At 49.7% G+C, this 21,092-nt stretch overlaps 1 protein-coding gene across 10 annotated transcripts in view; it reads left to right on the top strand.

Annotated features, from left to right (window-relative positions):
* The window catches only part of DLGAP4 (DLG associated protein 4), a 201,320-nt gene that overhangs the window by 156,836 nt on the left and 23,392 nt on the right, over positions 1 to 21,092 (top strand). For 8 of the 10 annotated variants that reach the window (XM_060030850.1, XM_060030847.1, XM_060030846.1 and 5 more), the window contains 3 exons: positions 6,820 to 7,181; positions 9,655 to 9,743; positions 10,264 to 10,676. In XM_060030850.1, coding sequence (XP_059886833.1) covers positions 6,820 to 7,181; positions 9,655 to 9,743; positions 10,264 to 10,676 — 864 coding nt within the window. Of the gene's footprint in view, positions 1 to 6,819; positions 7,182 to 9,320; positions 9,401 to 9,654; positions 9,744 to 10,263; positions 10,677 to 21,092 lie in introns of all 10 variants that reach the window. The other 2 variants (XM_060030848.1, XM_060030845.1) reach the window with 1 other exon arrangement.

The raw sequence follows: 21,092 nt of genomic DNA, 5'->3' as shown, positions 1-21,092 counted from the left end.
AAAACACTTAAAAATGTGAAAGCACAGCACTAAATAGACCAGGAAAAGGGTGCTTGTTTACAGTATGAGCTGAAACAAGAAGGCAGTGTTGCCTTGTTCAGCCTCAGCTGGGAACCTGTGTGTTGGGAAACTCAGATTTTCAGGTTCTGCTCAAGTCTGCAAGTGGCTGCAAAAAAAGCCCCGCGAGTATGAGTCTTAGCAAGTAGGCAAATTCGCAGATACAGAAGCATGAGGAATGAGGACTGAGTGTAGATGGCGTGCTTGCTCAGTAGCACTGTTAACTTTGGCACTGATACCAACAGGAGGGCATCCTGAGTGCACCCCTTCTGGGCAGGGCTCCAAGGGTGTGGCCGGACTCCCTAAGCTTTGTGGCTTCGTCTTTCCCAGACACCTTTGTAACCTCTTGGCTCCTGTGGACTTTGGGGTCTGAGGCAGGTACAGATTCTGGAAGCCCTGAGTGCCCCCACTGAAGGGCTTGTTCCACTTCCACTGGGTGGGCGGTGGCACCATCGGAAGGTTTCAAAGCAGTGGCGTGATTGGATTCCTCAAGTGGCCCATTGGCCAGGGTGGAAGAGGGACAGCAAAGGTAAGATAGGAGGGTGAGGGGCCAGGGAGCGGCGGTGTGGGGCATCTAGGGGAGGCTGGCTCTAGAGGGGGGGAGAAGGGAAGGATGGGGAGGCAGGTAGGGAGCCCCTGGTTGTGGGCAGTGGGGAGGAGCCCCAGGAGGATGCTGGGGTAAGAGGTGCTGCCAGTCTCTCTTGCTGGCGTTTGAAATTGAAGTTTGATGTTGTTACTCTTAAGGTACAGTGAGGGAGGTGGTTTCCAGGCTGGCAGAGGGGGAAAGTAGAGGGCACGTGAGCCATCGGCAGGAAAGTGGCTCTGAGAGGTCAGTCTGTCCCCGATCCTGACTTAGCTCCTTGGAATTCTCTCCCAGCTTCCCCTGCTTTGAGGGAGGAAACAGGGAAGGAGGGAGGAATTTGAGGCTAGGTGGGCGGGAGCCGTGAGTTCTGCTTTAACCGTAGCACACGAGTGAGCTCCCCGATTCAGCTGCGCGGTTTGACAGGTTACTTGTCGGGTGAGAGAAGGAGGGCTCTTACAGGCTCTCAGCCCTTCCTCCGACAAGCCGGGCAGAGTCAGCAAAGGAGTTTAGGGGGTTCTGGCTCTGAGGCCAGCTCCATTCACGTGGGGTCTTGCATGGGTCCGCTGCCTCTTATGTAAAGCCTGCAGCCATGGCTCCTACACTGTTTAGGCCGCTTCTCCTTCAGCACCCCTGCCAAGCTCGGGCCCTTGGGAGCCAGCAGACGTGAGGACTAGGCTGGGCCTCCAAGGCACTTGCAGGAGGCTGTCATGCTGGGGCTGCTGGGGAAATGGAGCCACAGCCAGTACTCTGAGCACCTGAAGCTCTGATTGGCCATCTTATACACCTTGACATTAAAAAAACAAGATGTGGAAACAAATTCATTCTGACCTGAAAAATAGAGTTTGCAGGATAAAATCTAGGGCAGAAGGCGGAAATGAGACAAAGGGAGCTTCTACTTAGAAGAAGCAAGGACTTGTGCACAGTGGGGCAGGGAGGCTGGGCTGGATGTCTGGGGCCGGGGGCAGGTGGCATCACACAACCAGCTTCTGTCTGAGCCTTGGCATGATGGACCGGCATGGCCAAGGTGAGGGCAGGGAAGCATGCGGCCCCCGGGCACAGCTGTGCAGTGTGCAGACAATGCTGTGTCTCAGTGATGTGTCACTCAGGATCTTTAAAAATATGCACAAGGACCAGCTGGAGGAGACAGTCACCCTGGAGTGATGTTCACCCCCAAGCTTCCTGGGCAAATCTGAAAGTTTTCCAAGAGTGGACACAGAGTTGGACCCATATGCCATTTTGGTGTAAATTGTGGCACATAGAATATCTCCCCAGGGCAGGGAGGACCGCAGTTACATCCTGGCCGGGCCAACATCTTGGGTCTCGGGGGCACTTGCTTCCCTCTAAGGTTTAATTGGCAAATGATGGTTGTGCACCCTCTGGACTGGGGACCGGCTGCTGACCCGCATGGGACACACGCTCAGTCGGAGACCTGGCCACAGCCCTGAGTGCTCCAGAGGAGAGGGTCGGACTCTGCCTGGGCCAGAAAGGGCTGAGAGTGGAGGGACTGGCCGGAGGACGGGAAGCATGAAGGATGTGCAGAGGGGTTCTGGCAGAAACGGTGCACGTGCAAAGGCTTTGGCGTCTGAAGAGTGTGGTGTGTTTGTGAAGGGGGTGTGGGTTCTGTGAAGCTGGAAGGGGCATGCTGAGCGGGTGGGAGGGCAGGAGGTGAGGCTGTAGGATGGGTGGGTGGGACCAAACAGAAAGGGCTCCAAATTTGAGATGGGACTAGAACCTTGGGTTCTAAAGTGTTGGGAGCCTTCACTATGGCTAAATCTTGATTTTTGGCAACCGAGGGGTTTTTGTAGCGATGATGAGGTTCTTCTTCTTATTCAACAAATATTTATTGAGAGCTTTCTATGCTTGAGATATTACCCTGGGCCCGGGACACGACCTGCTGTGCCAAGACAGACAGAGCCCCCAGCCGCCTCAGGCCTGTAACCATCAGCAAGTGAATGCCTCGCTGAGCTGATGCCAAATGTGATGGGCGCGCTGATGGAGATCCTGAGTGATGGGAGAGCAGGGAGCAGTCAGGGGAGGCCTCCTAGAGGAAGTGACACTTGAAACATGTGAGGTGCTGAGAGAAGCCTTCCAGGCAGAAAGAACAGCTTGTGTAAAGGCCCCGAGGTGGGAGGAAGTGTGGTGGGCGTGAGGAACACAGACTGCCTGGATCGCCACGTTGGAAGGGGCTGGGGGAGGTGTTGGCCTATGTTTCTTGGCATTTCACGCCTGTGAAATGAGAGCTGTCCTGTAGATTCGGGCCCCATCCCCCTGCCCTGGGGGCGGGGACAGTGCTCACAGCTGAGAGATGCCCCGAAATCCTCTCCATTAGTCACACCACTTGTCTGGCTGTCACCTGTGCCCCAGGAGACATAGAGAATCCAAGATGAGTTCACTTTTTCTTCTTTCACATCTGGCCATCTGGCCTGGCCTCCCTCTAGTTCACTTTCTCTCTAATGAGTGGCTGCGTCAGCAGGACTCTGGCCTACACAGAGGCCTGAGACAGAGGCTGGAGGGTCAGTCCTCTGTCCAGACCCTTGGACAGTCCCATTATCTCCTGGGTGGGGCAGGTCCCTGCACAGACTGACTCCTCCAGGCCAGTGTTAGCCCCACCACAGGTGGGGACAAGGACCCTGACTGGGGTCACACGGCCTCCGCCAGGCTTAGAGCCCAGTTCTGGGTCCTCATGCTCACTGCCACCCTCTTTAGGGGCATATTCCCCCCCTTAAACATTTTGAGCAGATTAGGGCTTCGCTTTTCTAATCTGGGGCAGAAGACTCCACTGAAGCTTTCTTGGGATATTTAGGCCAAACAAACAAACAAATCCTGAAATCCCCAATGAGTCGTGTCTCTGCTGGGCTCTGGTGGTCATGGGCTTCAATGGGCTTCTCTACGTGTCCAGCTCTTGGGGGAGACTGCCCCTGGCTGGTCAGGGAACCAGTCCAGCCTCCCCACCAGTGTCTGGGGAGTGGTGAAATTTTGGCTCACCCCCTGTCCTCCAGGCCTGTCTCCCTCTGTACCAGAAACTAGTCAGAGCCATGCCAGCACTGTGCTGTCTGAGCCTTGACCTCTGTGATGTAGCCTATGTAATCACTCCCTGTGGCCACGCAACTGGTATATGACAGAGCTGGGGTCTGAACTCAGGCTTGTCTGGTTCTCTGCTGCCTTCTGGCTTTTGGATCCTCACTACCAAAGGAATGACTCTCAAATGGTAGAATTTCAGGCAATGGGGAGGAGGGATTCCTAGCAGGAGTCTCCCTTTCAGTCACAGTGAGGGGAGCCTCCATACTTACCCTTAAATGAGAGCATAAATGGGAAAATGCTGTGAGTTAGTCAAGGGCTATGTGAATACAGTGTGCTGTTAGAACTCCTCCACCCCCACTGAACAGATAAAGGTACTAAAAAGTTCACTGGGGGACAGGGACTTCGGTGAGGCATTGTCGGGGCCTGGAAGCCAGGCCTCTGCCTTTAGTCTAGGCCCCTCCTCCTCCAGCTGTCAGGCCTCAGCTTGGATGTGCCCCTGCACACTGGCTCCAGAGTCCAGCAGGATGCTGAGGGGCAGAGTGGTCAGTGAAAGCCTCAGACACCTGCAGCCCCAGCCCAGCAAAGGGGGGCGGCCTGAGGCCCGGGGAGTGGAGTGTGGTGGGCTGTGCAGCCGAACAGATGTGGTTGTCACTTGCTGTTGGCAACTCTGGGCAAGTTATCTAACTTTCTGAGCCTCGTGTGCCACATCTTTAAAATGGGCATAATCATATCCCCACCTCACAGAGTCACCGTGAGGTGTAAATTACAAAGCCATAAAACTGCTGAGCACAGCTCAGTAAGCGGCCCAGCTTTCGGCTGTCAGCCTGTGCCTTACAACCAGCTGAACACAGGAGCTCATCTTCCAGAGCAGGCCTGTCCCTTTCCACGGGGCAGGGCCCTGGAGGGTCCTTCTCCCGCAGACCGAAGCCCCGCCTCCTGCCCCTGCACCACCCTTCTTGGGTTGGGGAGTCAGAGACTGTGGGTGTGTCTGTCTGGGGGGATCCCTGAACAGAACTGGGAAATTTTGAACAGAGGAGGAACAGTGCTCTTGGCTCTGAGCTCCCAGAGCACTTAGTCACCTAGACTAGGTCAAGCACAAGACACGGCTCCCAGCTCCTGGGCTTTTCTACTGTGGCCTCTATTGCTGTTGAAGTAGTTGTGTCACGGCTGTTTCTCTGCTGATGGGGGCTCCTAGCTTTCCCGGACCCCAGTACAGGGCCTGGCTTAATACACGACTATCAGGTGAACAGACAGATGGATGGGCTTTTTATATTACATTTTCTATTGTTAGGTAATTGTATATAATTTACATACAGTTGTAGGAAATAATACAGAGGGATCCTGTGTACCCTTTACCCAGTTTCCCTCAATGGAAAAATCTTGCAAAACTGTAGTATAATTATCATAACCCGAATATTGACATAGGTACAACCCACCAATCTTACTCAGATTTCACCATTTTCACTTGTATCACCTTGTGGTTTTTTAGTTTGATACAGTTTCACTGCATGTGTAGGTTCATGAATCCACCACCACAGTCAAGATATAGAACTCCCATCACTTTGCACACACTGGGGTCCTCCCTGTCGCCCCTGTATAACCAAGTCCCTCCAGCCTCCCCATCACTCTCTCCCCCTAGTCTCCCCACCAACCACTAATCTGTTACCATCTCTATAATTAGGTCATTTCAAGAATGCTTTATAAATAGAATCATGTGGTTTGTAACTTTTTGAGATTGCTTTTTCCCTCGGCGTAATTCACTTGAGATTCATCCAAGTAGTTGCTTGTATCAGTGGTTCATTTCTTTTTGTTTCTGAGTGGTGGTCTGGGCGCACCACAGCCATTCAGCCATTGAGTGGTAGGTCTCTCAGTGAGCTTGTTTCCACTTTGGCCTATATCAAATTAAGCTGCCATGAACAGTCCTGTATAAGCTTTTTGTGAATGTGTTATCATTTCTATGGGATAAATGCCCAAGGTGCACTTGTTGGGTTGTATGGTAATTGCATGTTTACTTTTCCATGGTTTTATCATTGTATACTCCCACCAGCCGTGAATGAGTGATTCGTTTTCCACATCCTCGCCAACATTTGGTGTTGTCACCGGTTTTTATTTTGGTCATTCTGATGTTTGAGTAGTGATATCTCACAGGAGCAGATGAATGGATTCTGCTGTGCCTTGTCACTGCCCCTGTGGCACTGGGCCTCATTTTGAGGGTTTCCATTGAGCCATCACCATCACCGTGATTGGCAGTCCCTTGAAGGCAAGGCTTAAAGCCACTCCTCTGGCTCCTCTTCTGGCCCGGGCCTCACCCGGGGAGAGGCTCATTTCAGTCCTCACTGGGGAAAGGGCAGTTGGAGTTAAGATGCTGAGAAAAGCCACTGGATGTGACCCAGCCCCTCACAGCAAGTAGCTACTGCTGTTTGAAAAGCACCTCCTGTTTCAGAACAAAAAGTTCAGCGTTTACGAAGCCAGCTGTGGGCCAGCCCTGGGCCAGATTCAGAATGGGACTCTGAGACACCAACTCCCACCTATGGCGGGTCCTGGTTCCCTGAATCTTGGTGGAGAACAGAGAGTCTGACCGGGCGTGATGGAGTCTTGGGGGAGGTAGACTGGTGTGTGGGGTTTTCACATAACAAGGTGAGGGGTGGGGTGGGAATGGCAAGATGTGGGGAAGGGTAGCTGAGCCCTGAAGGATGTGTTGGTCTCTGACCAGACAGGGAGAGGGCATCCAGGCACAGGAAACAAGGGTGGAGGGAAGGTAGGGTAGGAGGAAAAGACCTGGGCAGGGGAGTGGTAGGTCTCTCGGTGAGCTTGAGGACAAGTGAGGTTAACCATTCCTCAGCTGTCCTGACCGTCACTCTGCTGTCACCATCCAGCCCATGCCCCGGATGGATAAGACCTTTGTGGGGGACTCAGGTGAAGGGTGTGTTTGGTCCATGTGGGCATCCCCCACTAGACTTGGCCTTGGCTCAGCATGAAGGTGGGCAGGGCCTGTGTCTGTCTGTCTTGGTCATTGCTGTGTCTGACCCCCATTCTGCTCCAGAAATCCTCACTGAGGCCAGAGCTAGGGTCGGGTCAGGTAGGGCCTCAGCCCTGAAAGGGGCTCGAGAGGGCTGGGGCCTCACCTTCTCCCCTGCCCTCCTCTCACCCATCTGCAGGTTCATCATGCCTAGTGGCGTATAAGAAGACCCCGCCACCGGTCCCTCCACGCACCACATCGAAGCCGTTCATCTCCGTCACGGTCCAGAGCAGCACCGAGTCTGCCCAGGACACCTACCTGGACAGCCAGGACCACAAGAGCGAAGTGACGAGCCAGTCCGGCCTGAGCAACTCGTCGGACAGCCTGGACAGCAGTACCCGACCGCCCAGTGTGACACGGGGCGGAGTCACCCCAGCCCCCGAGGCCCCTGAGCCACCCCCAAAACATGCAGCTTTGAAGAGCGAACAAGGGACGCTGACCAGCTCCGAATCCCACCCTGAGGCCATTCCCAAAAGGAAACTGTCATCTATAGGAATACAAGTAGGGGCCCCTTTCGCACTCTGTCCTCGGCCCACGCCGTGCACCTGCCTGCGTGTAATTACATCTGGTGGAGGCCCACTAGGTCTCTTGGGCAAAGGTGGTTTGTCTATTTTGGGAGGTCGGCCCCAAGTGGCCAGACCAAATTCCACCCATAGTCACGTCTTCCTCACGTTCGCCCAAACATGCTGCGGGCTCTGCAGCTGTGGGCAGGTGTCCCTGCTCCAGCGATGGGTTGTCCCAGTGAATGTAGTTACACTCAGCCAGCCATCTCCTGTCCACTGTTTGCCTGTCCACTGTCTGTCTGTTCACTCCACCCTTTGCCCTGGCAGCTGACGCGTGGGAGGCGGGACTGGCCTAACAGTTCTCTGATCCAAGGTCAGCTCCGGTGCGGAGGCCACAGCCCCGCCTGGCGGTGGGAGCAGCGTGGAGCGTAGACGCCGAGGGCCAGGGGCCCAGGACTCAGGGCCCTGGAGCCTTGGGGGTTGCTCAAGGGGAACTTTGCCCAGAGCCCTCTCGGGCCTTGGGGACAGGTAGGTTGCTTGAGGTGCCAGGCCCATGTCAAATTGAGAAGTGGGATGTCGGTCCCGGTGCATCCCTCTGTGAGAAAGGATCCAGGCAGATAATTCCCCGGGACCAAGTGGCCAAAGCCAGCAGACCCTTCAGGAAGCCAGGCTCACTGTGCGCCCATGGCCAGGGCACACAGCAGGGCAGGGTGCGCCAGCTTCCCCTCCACTGCTTCATTGCACCTCCTGCATGCACTTAACATCAGTAATCTGCCTGCTGTTCGCTGAGTGGGGAAAACTTGGGCCCTGCCTTGCAGCTTTCAAGAGTTGCTCTAAATCCAGACTAAAGTGGAGCATACTCAGGGCAGGGAGGGAGGGCAGCTACAGTGAGCTAAGAGCTTGGGGGAGGCAGAGCCCCTCCAAACCCAGAGGGCGATCAAGGAGGTCCAGGTGGTGTGCATTGTGGCTTAGATTGGACAGGATCTCCATTTCCCCAGCCACCCCTGCGCAGTGGGGCATGGCCGAGTAGATGACAAAGCACCAAAATTACAGAAGGAACATGGGACTCAAAGGGGGGCAGAATGGACCAGAGATGGCTCACCGGCCGATTTCTTGCACTTGCCTCTTGGAGAGGAAAAATGTGGGCACATATACAAGAAGAAAGTCGGCCAGGAGACTATTCAGTTTTCTGGGCTCCTTCATAAGGGGTCCGGCCCCTGTCCTGTACAGCTCTCAGGAGAGACTAAGGAATACAGAAAATAGTCTAGTCCCAGGGTCTTTGTTTGGGCAGCCCCACCCTCTCCTTGGCCAAACCGGATGTTCTTATCTTTCCAGAAGACCTGAGAGAGTTAGACTCACCCTGATCCTTTCACTCGGCAGTTCACACGGGGCTGAGTACTCTGGCTCTTGGGCCCATCCAGGCTTCTCCCCCGGGTTCACCCCACCCGCACTCCATGCTCTCCAGGCAGCTTCTTGAGATCCGGTGATATTGCATCCTCTGAGCTGGCTCTTGCTGAAGGAGAAATGCAGCTGCACCCCCATGGCAAGGAGGAGCCTGGTGCTCAGTCCCTGCCCGGGAAAGCCTCCCTGGCCTCTGTGAAGCCAAGAGACGAGAGTCTCCTATTTCCAAGGACACCCCTACAACTCTCGTCCCACCCCTTGGTGCCTCGAGCCCTGGGTCAAGTGTGTGTTCTCCCTCATTCATGAGCGGTGGCGGAGGGGCTGACCTGGCTGCTCCGTGGCCACGTACCTCTGTCCCGGAAAAGAAAGGTAGGCCCAGGGCATCACTGGTATAGAGAAAGAGTGCCAGCTTTGCACGTGGCTCCCCTGGCCCACCCAGTGCTGAAGGTGACCTCAGCCAAGTGTGATCGAGGCCCAGGGCCGGCATCCCAGGGGCCCAGGGACTTGGCCGGCTCTTGCCTTCGTTGCAGCTTTCAAATCCAGAACTGCTGTCCGAGGTGCGCCCCTAGTGCCGGCGCCTCCAGCCTGCCCTTCACCTGCAGGGTTGGGGGAGCGATCTGTGCCTCGAGACAGCCCCGCTTCAACTACACCAGATAACGGCTGTGGCTTTGTGTGTGTGTGTTTTCTTTCTCTTTCGTTGTCCTTTTTTCTTTTCTTCTCTCTGATGCGTGTGAAGGAGAGGACTAGAAGGAACGATTCCCACCTCTCGGAGGACAACGGACCCAAAGCGATCGATGTGATGGCACCCTCCTCAGAGTAGGGAAAGCCAGTCATCTCCACCCCATCCCACCTCCCACCCACCTGCCCGCCCGCCTCCGCGCGAATGAGCAGTGCCCGGCTTAACCTGGTCCGGCCTCGGGCCCACGTGCAGTGTCCGCATGCCTCGTGTCTGTCTGTCCACACGTCAGTTTGCGTCGTCCCACTAACGTGAATTTCAGCAGCAAGTGTGGTGTTTGTTCTTTATTTTTGTCTTTGTCTCCGTGCCGTTGCTGTCGTTGTCCTTCAATAAGGTTGACTGCGTTCAGCCAGTGCCAAAAGAGGAGCCCAGTCCCGCTACCAAATTCCAGTCCATCGGGGTTCAGGTAGAGGACGACTGGCGGTAAGTGGCACCGAGGTGTTGGCTGCCTCTCCCCTCTCCTCTCCCTCCCTCTGCTCTCCCCTCTCCTGCGCCTTCTCCTCCTGCTCTCCCTAACCCACTTCTCCTTGCTGGATTTCTAGTAACCGAGCTGGGTTTGGGGTGCGGGCGGTGGCCCAGGTGTGGGAGGCTGGGTGGGCGGGCGTGCTCAACGAGCGCTTGCTCTGTGAGATTAATCAGCCACGGGGGCCGAGGCCGGGCAGAGACATGGCCTGGCACCCCGATGTTGGTGGGCGTCCTGGCCCCAGTGCAGTAAACAGGCAACCTTATGACCTTGTCTGTGTGTGCGTGTGCGTGTGGGCGGGGCGGGGGCTGAGCAGAGAATGAGACGGGGGCTGTGGGACCCGCTTCAGGCGCATGGTGAGCAGACGATGCATCCGTTTCTCTGTCTCCCGTGTGTCCGGGTCGGGGTGGCCTCTGGTCTCTGGCCCTCTGGGTGACTCACCCCTTACTGTCCCCACCCCACTCCACCCCGCACCCACAGAAGCAGCGCCCCCTCTCACAGCATGTCCTCCCGACGGGACACCGACTCGGATACCCAGGATGCCAACGACTCAAGCTGTAAGTCATCTGAGAGGAGCCTCCCAGACTGCACCCCACACCCCGACTCCATCAGCATCGATGCCGGCCCCCGGCAGACCCCCAGGATTGCCCAGATCAAGCGCAACCTCTCCTATGGAGACGACAGCGACCCTGCCTTAGAGGCATCCTCGCTGCCCCCGCCCGACCCCTGGCTGGAGACGTCCTCCAGCTCCCCCGCGGAGCCAGCACAGCCAGGTGCCTGCCGCCGGGACGGCTACTGGTTCTTGAAGCTGCTTCAGGCAGAAACGGAGCGGCTGGAAGGCTGGTGCTGCCAGATGGACAAGGAGACCAAAGAGAACAGCCTCTCTGAAGAAGGTGGGCGCTGTGAGGCCGGCCCCGGGGGCGGGGTGGGAGGGGTGCGGGTGCCAGCCCCAGCCTCCGAGGTGGGGGTGGGGGTTCTTAGGTTCTCTTCCTGGGTCGGTTGTGATTCCACCCCTTATTCTCATTCTTTCCTTTCTTCCATCCATCCACCGACCTAACCAAACCTTTTTCCAGAAAGGATTTACGGCAGCAGCTGCTAGTTGCACTGGCTGTGGGGTCAGCAGCCCCCTGGTTTGAATCCTAGCTCTTCCCTTACTAGTGAAGTGACCTTGGGCAGGTTCCTTGAGCCTCAGTTTCCTTACCTGTAACGTGGAGATAATCCTACCCTCTGATGCGGCGGTGCGTGTTCAGGGCCCGATGAAGTGCCGGACACAGAAAGCTGGCACCATAATTATGCCTTTGGCGGCTCCTTATTGAGCACCTACTGTGTACCAAGCACCAGGGATCTAACTGAACCTCAGCAGGGTGTGAAGAACTATGAATGGGTTAGACAGAGGTCATCTACTTTCCCACTTAGGCTTCTGTCTATACCATGCCTGTTTCCAAAAATTCCCCCGAGAAATTAGAGAATAGTTCTAGAAAGAGCTAGAAATATGTAGGGAGCCTAGATTCACAGGTGTTTGATACAGGGGAGGGGTGGTTTGGAGGCAGGCCCCTGGGAAGCTCCGGCCCCTAGATGGCTCCCCTTCACAGACCGTGCAGGAAGCACAGGTCTCCGGGGTATCCAGAAGGGATGGAGCCAGCATCCCACTGACCCCTGGTGGGGCAGGACCTGGGGAAACCACCCCTTGATGACTCAGAGGCCTTGTTTTCACTCTCTCTAGGCCAGTCCCCAGCTTTGATGTCACACCCGCTGGTGTGCAGGGAACTGTTGTGAGCTATATACCTAACAACCTTTTACAATACTAGTATTTACAAAATCAGAACAGGGGCAAGGATCAGAGAGAGCACTAAATGGCTTCTAACAGAAACCATCCAGCCCTCTGCCCTTCCTCAGCCTTCCCCACTTGCAGCTCTCGTCAACTGTGTATTCTGGTATTTACCTTCATATTTCTTTTTCATTTTTAAATGGGATTACCTTTTATTTCCTCTCAAATTAATCGTCACTATGTATTGATCTCTACTATAATAGCTCAATATTTAGCTCTGTCACCTCCACTTCCTGTGCCCCACCCTCCGTATATTACATCAGTTTGGGGTTAAAAAACAACCAATATTTCTGTTTGCTATGAACATGTAAATGATGTTCACTACAGAGCCTTGTAGTGTATTAATGATTTCATTTTCTTATACATTTTGTTTTTCCTAGAATGAATGGTTGCCTCATTTTTTTTATGCACTTTATTTTCTAAGCTCTTATTTGTAATTTTTTTCACATGCTCCACCAGATCGGCCAGCCCCTCATCAATATTATTTTCCAGGTGTGCAAACGTATCAGATAATCTCATGATCTCCTATTTTTCCTGGTGCCCTCTGTCCTCTGCCCTGATCTGGCCAGCTTGCTTTCTGGGCCTGCTGCCAGGCTGCTGTCCAGAGACTTCCCTTTTCGTCACCTGGGACTGCCCTTGGCTACTTTACTGTGATGGACACCCTGCTTTCTTGGACAACATGGTCTTCCGCTTTCCTGGTTTTAGCCCCTCACTTTACGGGAGCACACCTTCAGTTGGAGACAAATTTTTGGAAACTATATGTCTTTATTCAGACCTCATATAATTTGGCTGGGTGTGAAGTTGAAAATAGTAAATACAAATTATTTTTGTGTATAAATATAGATATAATTTATATATAAATATTAAAGTTGAAAGTAACTTTCCCTCAGAATCTTAAAGAGGCCGTATTATGTTTAGCTTCCATTACTTGCGATGAACAGTTTGAGGCCATTCCAGGTCTCAGTCCTTTGTATTATTTTATCTCTGGAAGCTGTTAGGATCTGTTAGGATCTTCACTTTACCTCTCTTATGAAATTTCTCAGTGATGTGCCCTGGAATGGGTCTTTGTGCCAGTAGTTAATAGGCCACTTTTATGTGGAGACTCAGGTCTTTTGTTTCTTGCAGAAATAGTCTTGCATTAATTTTTTTAAATAATTTCCTCACTTCCACTTGTTCTGTTTTCTCTCTCTGAAGTTCCTGTCACTCACATGTTGGATCTGCTGAGTTGATCCTGTCTCTGATCTTTAATTTCTCTTATCTTTTTGTTGTCTCTCTTTCTGGAAGGCTTTCTTTTTTTTTTTTTCTTTTTTTTCCCACGCTATAACAACTTTATTGAGATATAATTCACATGCCATAAAATTTACCCTTTTAAAGTATACAGTTCAGTGGCAGTTAGTGCACTCATAATGTTGTGCAACCATCACTGTTATCTAAATTCTGAACATTTCCATCACTCCAAAAAGAAACCCCGTGACCATAAGCAGTCACTCCTCGTCCCCTCCTCCCCACTAGCTCTTAGCAACCACTAATTCTGTCTCGTGGATTTGCCTATTCTGGACATTTATGTAAATGGAGTCATACAGTATGATTGTGTGACAGGCCTTTTGTGTCTGGCTTCTTTTGCTGCATGTTTTTAAGGTTCATCCATGTTATAGCATGTATCAGTTCTTCCTTATTGTGGAGTAATATTCCGTTTTATGGATAATACTACATTTTATTTATACATTTATCTGTTGATGGACATTTGAATTGTTTCCACTTTTGGGCTAGTATGAATAATGCTGCTGTGCACATTTGTGTACAGGTTTTTGTGTGGATCTATGTTCATTTCCTTTGGGTATACAAGTAGGAGTGGAATTGCTGGGTCATATGATAATTCTGTGTTTAACTTTTTGAGGAACCTGCTAAACTCTTCCACAGTGGCTGCACCATTTAACATTCCCACCAGCAGCACACGAAGGTTCTAATTTCTCCACATCCTCACCAACACTTGTAATTATTGCTCTTTTTGATTATAGCCATCAAGGTGGGTATAGTAGTACCTCACTGTGGTTTTTGTTTTTTTGTGGGTTTTTTTGCGGTACGCGGGCCTCTCACCGTTGTTGCCTCTCCCCATTGCGGAGCACAGGCTCCGGACGCGCAGGCTCAGCGGCCATGGCTCACGGGCCCAGCCGCTGCGCGGCATGTGGGATCCTCCTGGACCAGGGCACGAACCCGCCTCCCCTGCATGGGCAGGCGGACTCTCAACCACTGCGCCACCAGGGAAGCCCCTCACTGTGGTTTTGACTTGAGTTTCCATGGTGGCTAATAAAGTATAGCATCTTTGCAAGTGCTATTTGTGTATCTGTTTTTGGAGAAATCTGTTGAGTTTGAGAGGTTTTCTTGAATTTATCTCTAAACTCTGTACATCAGATGTTTACTACAGCCATTCGTATAAGAGCTCTTTCTTACTCTGTTCCTTTTTTCATAATATTTTGTCCTTGTTTTATGGATAGAGTATCTTCTCCTACCTTTCTAAGATTTACATATATACTTAAGTTTTCATGTGTCCCTGTGTTGTCTCTGTTTCCTTTAGGCTCCTTTTTTCTATGTGTCTTTTTGGGTTGGAGTCTTTCCTGGAATGTCCAGTGATCTTTAGTTGTTTATTCATATTAAAAGTGAGGAACTAACTCAGGGGTAGGAAGGGATGGAGTAGAAGATTTCTGTTTTTGTTGTAAGCCTAGTAGTTCCACTTGCTGTTTTTTAATTTTATGATTTAATTTAAAATAAAACTTTGGAATTCCCTGGCAGTCCAGTGGTTAGGACTCGGCACTTTCGCTGCTGTGGCTCAGGTTCAATCCCTGATTGGGGAACTAAGATCCCGAAAGTTGTGCGGCGCAGCCAAAATATTAAAATTAAAATTAAATAAAGGACTTACCTGGTGGTGCAGTGGTTAAGAATCCGCCTGCCAATGCAGGGGACACGGGTTCGAGCCCTAGTCTGGGAAGATCCCACATGCTGTGGAGCAGCTAAGCCCGCGTGCCACAACTACTGAGCCCACATGCCGCAACTACTGGAGCCTGTGCTCTGCAACAAGAGAAGCCACTGCAATGAGAAGCCCACGCACCACAACGAAGAGTAACCCCCACTCACCGCAACTAGAGAAAGCCCACATGCAGCAGCAAAGACCCAAAGCAGCCAAAAATAAATAAAATAAATTTATAAATTGCATGTTAATTTCTTTAAAAAAATTAAATATAATAAAATAAAACTTAATTTTAGAGTTAGCAAAAGCAAACTATATAATATAAAATAGCAAAAGTCATGGTAATATACTGGTATGTTGATAATATATGGTAATAACATCAAAGATGAAGAAATAATTATTTAACTATCATGATAAAAACTCTTTGGGACTTCCCTGGTGGTGCAGTGGTTAAGAATCCGCCTGCTAATGCAGGGGACACGGGTTCGAGCCCTGGCCTGGGAAGATCCCACATGCTGTGGAGCAACTAAGCCCGTGCGCCACAACTACTGAGCCTGCGCTCTACAGCCTGTGAGCCACAACTACTGAAGCCCACACACCTAGAGTCTGTGCTCCACAACAAGAGAAGCCACCACAATGAGAAGTCTGCGCACCTCAACGAAGAGCAGCCCCCGCTCACCACAACTAGAGGAAGCCTGCATGGAGCGACGAAGACCCAATGCAGCCAAAAATAAATAAATAAAATAAATTTATAAGGAAATAAAAAGAATGGCATTATTTAAAAAAACCTCTTTAATAGCAGAATAAAACTCATAATGTACAAGATTTTGTTTGAGTACCTCTGTTCAAGTCTTTTGAGTACATACGTAGGAGTGGAATTGCTGGATCATGTGGTAATTCTATGTTTAACTTTTCTCCATTTTTTTATTGTAAAATGTATATAACATAAAATTTGCCATTCTAACCACTTTTAAGTGCATAATTCAGTGGCATTACTTATATTCACAATGTTGTATATTACCAACATCTATTTCCAAAACTTTTTTATCACCCCAAATAGAGATTCTGTTTCCGTTAAGCAATAATTCCCCATTCCCTTCTCCACCCAGTCCCTGGTAACCTCTAATCTACTTTCTGTCTCTATGAATTTCCCTATTCTAGATCTTTCATGTAAGTGGGAAGATACAGTGTTTGTCCTTTTGTGTCTGGCATGTTTTCAAGGTACATCCATATGTTGTAGCATATTAGAACTTTATTCCTTTTTATAGCTGAATAATATTCCATTGTATGTAAATACCACATTTGTTTGGTCCATTCGTCTGTTGATGGACACTTGGGTTATTTCCACCTTTCAGCTACTGTGAATAATGCTACAGTGAACACGATATGAGAATCTGTTTCAGTCCTATTTTCAGTTCTTTTCGGTTTAAACCTAAGAATGGAATTGCTGGGTCACATGGTAATTAATTCTATGTCTAGCTTTTTGAGGAATTGCCAATGTTTTCCACAGCAGTTGCACCATTTTACATTCCCACCAGCAATGCATAAGCGTTCCCATTTCTGTATATCTTTGCTAACACTTGTTATTTTCCATCTTTTAAAAAAATTATAGCCATCCTAGTAGGTATAAAGTGGTATCTCATTGTCCTTTTAAAAAATTTTTTATTTATTTATTTTTAAATTATTATTATTTTTTTACGGCTGCATCGGGTCTTAGTTGTGGCCTGCGGGATCTTTCATTGCAGCACACGGGCTCTTCAATGCAGTGTGCGGGCTTCTCTCTAGTTGTTTCTTATGGGTTTTTTTCTTCTCTAGTTGTGATGTGTGGGCTCTGTAGTTTGTGGCACGTGGGCTCTAGTTGAGGTGCTGGAGCTCAGTAGTTGTGGCACGGGATTAGTTGCCCTGCAGCATGTGGGATCTTAGTTCCCTGACCAGGGATTGAACCCATATCCCCTGCATTGGAAGGTGGATTCTTAACCACTGGACCACCAGGGAAGTCCCCATTGTCATTTTGATTTGCATTTCCCTAATGACTGATGCTGAGCCTCTTTTCATGTTCTTATTGGTCATTTGTATATCTTCGGAGAAACATCTATTCAGTCTATTTAATTGGGTTGTTTGTCTTTTTGTTGTAGAGTTTAGGAGTTCTTTACATATTCTGGATAATAGACCCTTGTCAGATACATGATTTGTAAATATTTTCTCCCATTCTGTAGGTTGTCTTTTCACTTTCTTCATAGTGTCCTTTGATGTGCAAGTCTTTAATTTCGATAAAGTCCAATTTATCTATTTTTCATTTATTGCTGTGCTTCCATTTATTTTTAAAACTATGAGTGTATATTAATCTAATTAAAATTAGGACAAAAAAACAATTGAAGCAGTGAGAGACTAACTGGCAGCTCTGTGGGCAGGGCCCGTTGAAAGGTAGGCTTCTGTAGACACCTCAGAAAACTGGTTTTAAATAACATACAGTAAAAATTATATCCAGGGCTTCTCTGGTGGCGCAGTGGTTAAGAATCTGCCTGCCAATGCAGGGGACACGGGTTCGAGCCCTGATCCGGGAAGATCTCACATGCTGCGGAGCAACTAAGCCCGTGCGCCACAACTACTGAGCCTGTGCTCTAGAGCCCACAAGCCACAACTACTGAGCCCATGCACCACAACTACTGAAGCCCGCACGCCCAGAGCCTGTGCTCTGCAGCAAGAGAAGCCACCTAACGAGAAGCCCACACGTCGTAATGAAGAGTAGCCCCCACTCGCCACAACTAGAGAAAAGCCCAGGTGCAGCAACAAAGACCCAACACAGCCAAAAATAAAAATAATTAAAAAATATTATATCAGGGCTTCCCTGGTGGCGCAGTAGTTAAGAATCCGCCTGCCAATGCAGGGGACACGGGTTCGAGCCCTGGGCCGGGAGGATTCCACATGCCACGGAGCAACTAAGCCCATGTACTACACTACTGAGCCTGAGCTCTAGAACCCACGTGCCACGACAGCTGAAGCCCACGCACCTAGAGCCCTGTGCTCCGCAACAAGAGAAGCCACCACAATGAGAAGCCCACGCACCGCAATGAAGACCCAACGCAGCCAAAATTAAATAAATTAATTAATTTCAAAAATTATATCAAGATAAAGGGAACCAATTACATTAATATACAGTTTCTAAAATAGTGAATAAATTTGTGATATGATAATACTATATATACTTCTTTGTTAAGGCATTAAGTAATACAGTCTAGCAGTCAGTCTAAAATTACTATAATTTTAAAGTAATGATGACAGTAAACATTATTTCAAGATAACTGTGACCACTGTAATGTGATATGAAATTATCTTTGATTTCTATTGGTGACAATGTGACAGGTTCTGCTGACATTGAACTAAAGTGGTTTGTTGCCCATCTAAGTTTAAGGGCGTCCTGCTTTAGCGTGATTCGGTGACAAACTGGCCTTTGCCTTAGAAGATCTTGAAATGTCAGTATCTTTTCTCCAGAATCCTTCAGAATCTTCTTCAGAAAAGAATCCTCTAGTTTCTTTGGGGGCATGTGTCTGGTTGCTGGCATTCCAGGTGCAGGGTAGAGGGAGGGAGCTCGCAGACTATCATTCACTCCATGCCGTCTGCCATTGACCCTGCCCGGTGGCCTAGGGTCAGAGCATCTAGAGCAGCGCTATTTGGTAAAAATATAATGTGAGCCATGTGCTTTAAATGTTCTAGGAGCTGCATTTAAAAAGCAAAAAGAAATAGGTGAAAATAATTTTTGTAAGTTATCTTACACAGTATGTCCAAAATAGTAGTGTTTCAACATACAGAATTATTGAGGTGTTACATTCCTTTTCATGCTAAGTACTTAAAAACCAGTGCATATTTTACTTTATCGTACATCTCAATCCAGAGAAACAACATTGCCGGTGCTCGCTTGCTGCAAATGGCCGGGGGCCGTTGTATTGGACGGCGCAGATGAGGAGAATAAGCCTGGGTGGGTGTGCGCGGATACCTTAGTGACTCAGTGTTGGTGCAGCAGGTTAAACTTTTCTGTACTACACTTAATTCTAATTCTTTCTGGATTGAGAAGATGCTTACCTGCTAAGCATATGTCACGTCAAACAGTATTGGTATTACCTTCCTGTAATGTTATGGGGGGAGGGGTGCTCTTTCAACATGATGACATTTCTTAATAAGCAGCCCTCAACCCCTGCTGTTGAACCCAACCTCTGGATGGAGCCCTTTTCACAGCCCTACATCAGTGACTATAACTTAAAGATAGATGTGGTCACGTTGCTCTGTCCCTTAGATTCATGATAAGTATTCTGACTGCTCAGGTAAATCAGTAACACCCATGCAGGTGGCTGCATCTCTTGAGTGGATTTTGTGTTATACCACCATCCATCTCCAGAACTTTTCATCTTCCCAAACTGACACTCTGTACCTATTAAATGCTAACTCCCCATTCTCCCTCTCCCAGCCCTTGGCAACCACCATTCTGCTTTCTGTCTCTGAATCTGACTACTCTGGGTCCCTCATACAAGTGGAATCATACGGTCTTTGTCCTTCTGTGAGTGGCTTATTTCACTTAGCATAATGTCCTCAAGATTCATTCGTGTTACAGCTGGTATCAGAATTTCGTTCCTTTTTAAGGCTGAGTAATATTCTATTGTATGGAGAGACCACATTTTGCTTATCCATTCATGTGTCCGTGGATGCTTGGGTTGCTTCCATCTTTTTGTCTGTTGTGAATAATGACATTTCCTATCTCTTAGGACCACAATTCTTCGTTGACACCACCATGCTTTCTGATCAAATTGTGTACGTCCACCCAAGGCCCTGTCTGACTTATGGCCACAAGTTTTAATGTCACTGTTCTTACATGTGTGGAAGAGCTTCACCAAGGAGGTACCTCAAGGAGAACATGATACCTTCATATCGTGCAGAAGCTTGGAGGATATTTACAGGCAGGGGGAGAGGGCAGGGATTCCAGATGGAGGGAGTAGCACGTGCAAAGGCACAGAAGCAGGAAGTGCAGGGCAGGTCCAGGAATCACAAGTGAAAAGAAAGGGGTGGGAAGAGGGGGATGGTGGGTCACAAGAGTAGGAAGTTGACTGAGAAGGGCCTCAAATATCAGATCAAAGTATTGGGCATTACCCTCCAGGCAGGGGAGAGCAGCTGGGGGATCTGAAGCAACAGTGAGATGGTCAGATTTTCTTTTTAGAAAGATCACCCTTGATTGCTGTGTGGAAAAAGCTTTGGAAACAGGGAGACCAGGGTGGTGGGGTGGAAGAGGAAGGAATGGATAAACAAGAAATTTTCTGAACGTTCTGAATGGACCGGCTAAAGGGGCACAGGGTTGGAGTCAGGTGAATCCCTCCAGCTTCCCTGGTTTGGGCCACAGGTGGATGGAGAGGTCATCAACTTGAAAGAGGGAGGCGGAGGCAGGGCGTGCTTGGCTGGATAAGGAGGGGCTCATGAGGAAGCAAGATTACAGAGGTCAAGTTGTGCAGATGTCTTTCTTGCTGTTGAAGGAGATGCGGATGAAATGAACGCTTCAGCGTAGTCTGGGAACTCCTGTGGCCAGGGGGTTGATCAGGATCGTTCCAGAGTGAGTGGAGAATCAGAGAGCCTTGAACGCTGGGTGGCCTACCATGAGCCAGCACTCGGCATTCATCGTCTTGTTTACTCCCGGCTATCCAGTGAGGTTGGAGCTATTAGAATCGTGTCTTGAAGAAGAAACAAACAAATGGAGGTGAAGTGCTCTGCCACTCAACAGCTGTGTGACCTTGGGCACATCTGAGCCTGCTTCCCCCCATTGTTCAGTGGCGATAATGACCCCACCCTCAGCCTGTAGTGGGGATAAGATGAGACCCTGTGTATGCGGAGTGCTTGGTGGTGAACGGCAGCCGTGTCTGCTGCATCTGCTGTCACCATCACCCTAACTTGTGGATAGACGCAGCCCAGGCCAGGAGCCGAAAAGGCCACACCTCTAGCCTCAGTGCTGGGAGATGAGAGGTGAACAAAGGTAGACATAGAGCTAGCAGCCTGAGGGAAGGGGCCTGCCATCCCATTTCCCCAGCTCTGGCGAGGAAGGAAACTAAGAGACCTTGGGTGAGTCACCTCAGTTCTCTAGGCCTCCACTTCCTCACCTGTGAATTGGGTGGACCAATACCAACCCCACAGGACTGTGTATGAATGTAAGATTAGAAACACAAAGCCCTTGGCGAGAACCCAAGAGGTGGTAGCATTTATTACAGTTGTTGTCGTTAATGTTGATATTAATATTACTAGACACAGGCATTGTAGCCTCCCCACTTTCACCAGTGGGCAGTTCTGAGTGCAGGTCTCCTTTTTAGGACCTCCCCTAAATAACTAGTTTGTGTGTAGAGGTGTATACAAGGATGTCTTTGCTGTATTATTTGTAATAAAGCAGGCCCCTCACTGCCTATCACTAAGTGTTCAGTTACCTTTGTTGCATAAAAACTGACCTCAAACTTAGTGACATAAAACAACCAGCATTTTATTATGGTT

This window comes from Delphinus delphis, chromosome 15 (assembly GCF_949987515.2).
Source record: "Delphinus delphis chromosome 15, mDelDel1.2, whole genome shotgun sequence".
NCBI classification, from domain to species: domain Eukaryota; kingdom Metazoa; phylum Chordata; class Mammalia; order Artiodactyla; family Delphinidae; genus Delphinus; species Delphinus delphis.
Note: the sequence above shows the minus strand (reverse complement) of the source record. Positions and strands in the feature narration are given on the sequence as shown.